Raw genomic sequence first — 6144 nt, forward strand, 5'->3', positions numbered from 1 at the left:
CAAAGCAGGGCGTGGGGTAAGATGTGTGGGGTAAGACAGCTGGGGGGAGTTTCTCCCTGCCACAGACAGGCTGTCCACAGATCTTCTGTCCACTAGCCTAGTCTGAGAATGCCTGCAAGTGTAAGCACCTACTATGTGCTAGGCACCTGCACACTTGCACCCCAGTAGTTCTCTACTAAGCAGGACCACCAGTGGGGCAGCGGAGGCTAGAGGGGACCCATAGTCGGGCAGAGCTGAGGGGCAACAATGGAAGGGGCATTGGGAAAGATTCTGAAGGAAGCTCAGTGTTGGCCAAGAGGAAAAGGATTTCCAGCTGAGGAACGTGGCGGGGCAGGGGGCTCTGATGGCAGGTGATAGGGAGGAACACAAGGCTGGAGCCAGGCTAAGAGCTTAGACTGTGCCCAAGAGCACAGAAGCCTGACTCTGACCTGGATGGCTCCAGCTTTAGTGGGGGCCCAAAGGGTAGAAGGTGGAGACAAGTGAGCATCACTTGGTGGCAGAACCCAGATGTCATAGGGATGCAGGTGTGGCTGTGGCCCTGGGGGGAGATGGTACTGGAACAGAGTGGAGTGTGGGAGGAGGGAGAGAGATGGCTGGGGAGTAAGGGGGCTCAGAGAATTTAAGGGAGCTGGGGGAGCAGCAGGAAACTGGGCAGAGGTCATGGGGAGGCGTAAGAAAGGGACCCTACCAGTGCAGGGTGAGAAAGGGGGCAGAGAAAGGCCCACCCTGACCCTTCAGGGACCCCAGCTCTGGGGCAGGCCACTAGACTCACCCTGCAGCTGCAGACACCTCAAGAACAGGAGGAGCCACAACCCCCCAGCCCCCGTCCTATCTAACCAACAATCCTACTTGGCCCCCCAGCCCCTGTAAGTCCCCGCCCAGGATCAGCTGGTCTTTTAGGGGATGGGTTAGCCCAGTGGGCTGCCCCTGAGCTGTGAAGGTGGGGCCACAGGGTCTTCACCCTAACTGATTTGTGGCTGGGGCAGGGCTGAGCGTGACGGTCCGTCCTGCTTCTGCCCAGGTCCCACCTTCAAGGGGGGACAGGCAGAGAGGCAGGTAAGTGGGGTGGGGGGACAGCTCCTGGATCACCCTTTTCTCCAGGATTCCTAAGTCCCCTAATGGGAGGCCCATGTCATACTCATATGGGGGCTGTCTTCATCTCAGGCAACTTCAGGTGGCATCTGCCCAACAGGCTCCCCTCCCAGAAGTGTGGGTGCCTTAGGAGGCTTGCAGAAAGAGGGCAGTGCCTTACTCCACGGAAGCTGCAGTGCCAAGGGTGGACTCCCAGGCCACTGCAGGAGAGTGCCAGTGGACTGGAGGGGCCGGACAGACTCGGTGCTAGACACTGAGTGATGCCTGGCCTGTGGTGTCAGCCCCAGCCCTGCTCGCCACCACATCCCTGCTCATTCCCAACAGAAAAGGAGAAGAAAACGCAATGTCGGAAGGATTTATTGGACCAGGGCTGTCCTGCCTTCCAGCCAGGCCCCAGCAGCCCCACCCCAGGGACAGGCTGGCCAGAGAATCAGCCCTCAGGGTCCCCGCTACTGCACTCCTGCACTCCTCCCAGGGCCTCCTGTTCCTCCGTCCAGCCATGCTGCCATGGGGGGACTTGGCCAAGCCACTGGGAATCCTGGGTCCCCAGCATGCCAAGTGATCTTGGCCATAGTCCTTGCCTTCTGCGGGCCTCTTATCCTCCATAGGAGGATGCTACTTTCCTGTCAAAAGACAGGGCTGGGCCACCCAGGGTCCACTCCCACTTAGTATGATGAATTTCATGGAGGGAGACAAGGTTCAGGTCCCGCCCCTGTCTGTGAGTCACTGCGGCCGCTGCTCCCTGAGGCCTTTGTCTCTCAGTTTCCATCCAGCTCAAACCCACTCAGGTGCCAGGGCCTCAGACCCCAGGGAGCCAGACATCGTATCCCCCATCAGGAGGAGGCAGTTGGAACAGAGCAGGGAGTGGGCCAACCCCCAGGCCAGGTACCAGGGTGGGATCAGGAGGAGCTGGGCTTCTGCACTGAGGGATAGAGCTTGCGCAGGCTGGAGTCCAGGAGGAAGTCCACCGACCTGTGGGGCAGTGGAGGGTGATGAGCAAGCGGCCAAGGGGTGCCAATGGGGCAACGGGAGGCAGACGGTCAGGGCTAGGGAAGGGACTCCCAGATGCATGGCACAAAGGCCATCCAAGTGGCAGCCATCGCGCTCTTCTTTATTCAGGTGGGGAAACTGAGGCACAGACTGGATAAAAGACTCACTGAGGGCCTCAGTGTCAGCTATGTTCCCTTGGGGAAAGACTTGTCCTCCCACTCTATGTTGGTCTGGCCCTATCTCTGGTTCTAAGAGCAGGCACATGACCCAAGCCTGGCAAATCAGAAAAGTGGAAATGGCTCAGGGTTGGGCACCCCTGGGCCCAATGGACAATGACAGGATGGACCAATGGCAGTCTTCCTTTGGATTTTTGCTGTCACTAGTAAGAAGATTCCTATGGGGCTTGCTAAGCTGGTGGGATGGAAGCTGGGGGCTGCTGGGGGGCCATCTCTGCTCCCATGAGGGGAAAGTGAATGAAGCCAACATGGGGTCAGGGAGGGGCAGCAGGATGAGGAGACCCAGGCCCCTAATGACATCATTTGGGTGCCTAGATTCAGCCATGCCTGAAAACAGCATAACTAGATTTTTCAGTTTCACGAAACAATTCCTACTTAATCCAATTTTAGTTGGGCTTCTGTCACCAAAACCTCCACAAACCTATCCCCTCCAGGGCGCACCTGTTCCTGCCTGCCTCTGCTGATTTTGTAATACTAAGACTTTATGTTGTTTTTTTCTGCGAATTTACTTGTCCTCTGTCCCATGCCCTCCAGGCATCCCCCCAGCCTTACTGCCAAAGTACCTGCCAGATCATATGACAAGGGCATAGGCTATCCTTTCTACCTTTGGAGCCCTGAGTGCCAGCCCTGCCTCTGCTACTCTGGGCAAAGTGGGTACACCCCACATCTCTCAAGGCGTATCCCCACCTATGGAGTGGATGGTCCCTAAGGCTGGGAGCAGCGCCCACCTGTCGATGGGATGGATGATGACGGGGATGGCCAATAGTCCCAGTGCAGTGGTGGTCCACTTTCGGACGGCCAGAGGCCAGCGGGTGGCAGTGCCCAGCACGTAGAGAGAGGCAGCACACACACGGTTGATAGTGAATCCTGGGATGGCCACAGAGGCCAGAGCCTGCCACACGAAGGTGTCTACCACGGCTATGGTCACCCTGGTGCTGCGGCCTTCTTCAGGGCTTGGCACCTGCTAGGCACAAGAAACACTTAAACCGGAAGGAACAGAGGCAGGAAACCCTGTAGACAAGGGGTATGAGGCTGGACCAGGGAGAGGGAAGTGGAGGACAGGGACAGACCACAAGAGTGTTAAGTTCTGGACTGTACCCCATATAGGGATGGGGGTGGACTCGTCCATATCCAGGACTTGGGTAGGGACTGCACGAGGTGAGGTTGTGGGGATTGGACTGTCCCACGTGCTTTTACCAACGGTAACTTTACCACATGCAAGGCTGTGGACTGAACCACAAGGTGGGGTGGACTGGAGCGGGGGTTTGCGTGGCAGGCTAACACTCACCTCTCCTGCCTTCTTGCCTTTGTCAATGGCATCGGCCAGTACGTAGGAGCTGGACACACCGTAGCTCAGCCACACCACAGCTGCTGGCACCATGGAGCGGAAGGCTTCCCCCACCTCATTGGCGTAGCCTGGTTAGGAGGGGACATTTAATTCCAGGGCCCATGTATTGCTCCACAGCGGGGCACTCAATCGAGCTAGTTCCAATCCCAGCCTGCTAAGCTGTAGCTGGATAACCTTAGACAAGTGGTTGTACCTCTCTGATCCCGTTTCCCAGCCTATAAAATGGCACCCATGATGCCTACTTTGACTTTAGGGCCATAGTGGGTGAGCTGAGGACAGTCACCATTATGCCTCACTCACTTGCCTTCCCAGTCTTGGTTCCAGAAGAATGCACGAATGGAGAAACTGGCAGCAACAGAGACTGACCAAGGGCAGCCCCACTGACCAGGCACTCACCATGTGCCAGGCCTTTCTGTGCCTTAATCTTATTCCACCCTTACAGCTACCACCAGATGAGAGGCCCTGTGTTCCTCTTTTTGCTGAGGAGGAGACTGAAGCTCAGACAGAGCCAAGGAGGTAAGATAGGAGTCCAGATGCTCTGGCTACCCAGCAAGTACCCAGGGCATGCTGGGACAGGGCACCCCACTCACCCTGTTCCTCCTAGCAGGGTCCGAGCTTCCACCTGAGAGACTGGACCAGCGGAGACCTCAAGGGCAGGCTGGGCCAACCAGAGCTGTGTGACCTTGGGCAAGTCCCTAGCCCTCTCTGAGCTGTCTCTGGCCCGGGCAGAATGAGAACTAAGATCCTCCCACCTTCTCCAGGACCCAGACTGGCGGCCGGCGACCCGCTTCGCATAGCTACGTGGTGGAGGAGTCGCTGTGCCCCTCGCCCCGCTCTCACCCAGGTATCGCACCCACGTGTCCCGGTAAAGGTCGCGCTCGGCCCCCCGAGGGGGCGACTCGGACATGGCGCTTCTGCTGCCGTCCTGGTCACTGCAGCCTGTGCTGCCACCTCTGCCGCCTCAGCTCCCACTAGCGCTCCTGTCCAAAGCAGCGGGACCGGTTGAAGGTCCAAGACTGAAGGACAGATAGGTCGTGCCTGTCCCCGCCAGCAGGGAGCGTCTGTAAATTCCTCCGCGCACCGAAGCCCCTACCCAGGCTTAGGTTTTACAGATTAATTTTCTTCATGTTTTCTCAGCGGTTGAGCGGTTGGCACCATCCTCTCCCAGGACTGACTGTAGTTTGGCAGGCATAGGACTGGGATTCAAATGGAGTATGCTACACTTCCTAGCTACACTTCCTAGCTGTGTGACCTCGAGTAAAAGCCTGTACTTCTCTGAGTCTCACTCCATTCGTTAAATGGGAAACACGACAGCGTTCACTCCTAGGATGAGAATTAATTATAACTCATCGTTAATTGTGTTTACTACTGGCCAGACCGTTGGTCAAAGACTAACGGCTAAAGACTTTACCAGCTAAAGAAAGACTCTAGACAGATTACTTCCTTAAACCTTCCCACCAACCTGTGACCCCCACTTTACAGATGAGGAAATAGAGGCACAGAAAATATGGGTCACTTTCCCAGGTCATACAACTGCTAAGTGGTGAAGCCTGGATTGACTTCAGAGCCTGTGCTCTTAGATGAGCTCGGTAAATGAGGCTGGAAGAGTGAATTGTGAGCATCCTGGCCAGGTGGATGTTTGGACTCTAGAGTCCCTTCCCTGCAGGTGCCATGTTCATCTATCAAGCACTGGGGTCTCACTGGGTCCGTATGCCCCTAGACAGAGCCTCTTGGGGGCAGGACCTTGGATGAATTAATGAATGAATAAATGAGGTCAGGGAAACAGGGTTGGGGTACAAGACTTCAGGGAAATGATCAGAACAGAATGAGGGGACTTGGCAGTTAGTGATTACTAAGGAGGGAGCTCTTCCCCTGCTGGATCTCAGTTTACTCATGTGAGCAACGAGTGCAGTTCTGTGAATCCTTTGAAGGTATCAGTGAGCAAAGACACAGCCATTATAAACAAGCATAGACAAGCAGTTCTGAGTTCAAATCCTAGTTGTTCCGCCTATTAGCTGTTAGTCACGTCTGTGAACAAATGAGCAGCTCACTTGTACTAGGCTCTCTTCTAAATGCCTTACGCGTATTATTTCCTTGAATATTTGCAACAAAGTGTAAGCAGAGTTGTTGCGTGGTACCCAGCAGGCTCTCATTAAAGAATTAGCTTTTATTATCATCAAGTAAAAATGGGGAAAATGAAGACCACAGACTCCCTCTTGAGGATCCCGTTTACAGCCCTAGGCGTCGCTGTCTCTCAGCGGTGACCTCGCAGCAAGCTGGGCTTCGGGCTCAAAACCCCTGAAACATTGGCAGTGCTGGCGCGGAATTAGGAGACAGTCCCTAAGACCACGTGACCGTCTCTTCCCCGCCTCCCTTCCACTCAGCGCCCACTGCGGGCGCCGCGCGCGCTCGCCAAACCCGCATGTGTCAGCGAGCAGGAACCACCCGGCACTCATTGAAAAGTCCGAGTGGGCGGGG

General features: G+C 55.9%; 1 protein-coding gene across 2 annotated transcripts; it reads right to left on the reverse strand.

The window, feature by feature from the left end:
- Positions 1 to 1433: 1433 nt before the first annotated feature.
- Positions 1434 to 4709, reverse strand: MTFP1 (mitochondrial fission process 1). Of its 2 annotated transcripts, none has more exons than XM_019743017.2 (4): positions 4507 to 4709; positions 3607 to 3734; positions 3047 to 3282; positions 1434 to 2064 (listed from the first exon to the last, which is right to left on the reverse strand). In XM_019743017.2, exons 1-4 carry the CDS (start codon positions 4571 to 4573, stop codon positions 1992 to 1994), a joined length of 504 nt encoding a protein of 167 aa, XP_019598576.1. In that variant the 5' UTR covers positions 4574 to 4709; the 3' UTR covers positions 1434 to 1991. The 2 variants fall into 2 exon arrangements, with proteins under 2 accessions (XP_019598576.1, XP_019598577.1); XM_019743018.2 differs by having other exon boundaries at positions 3047 to 3279; positions 4507 to 4707.
- Between the last annotated feature and the right edge of the window lie 1435 nt (positions 4710 to 6144).

The sequence above is a fragment of the Rhinolophus sinicus genome, linkage group LG16, assembly GCF_036562045.2.
Source record: "Rhinolophus sinicus isolate RSC01 linkage group LG16, ASM3656204v1, whole genome shotgun sequence".
NCBI classification, from domain to species: Eukaryota; Metazoa; Chordata; class Mammalia; order Chiroptera; family Rhinolophidae; genus Rhinolophus; species Rhinolophus sinicus.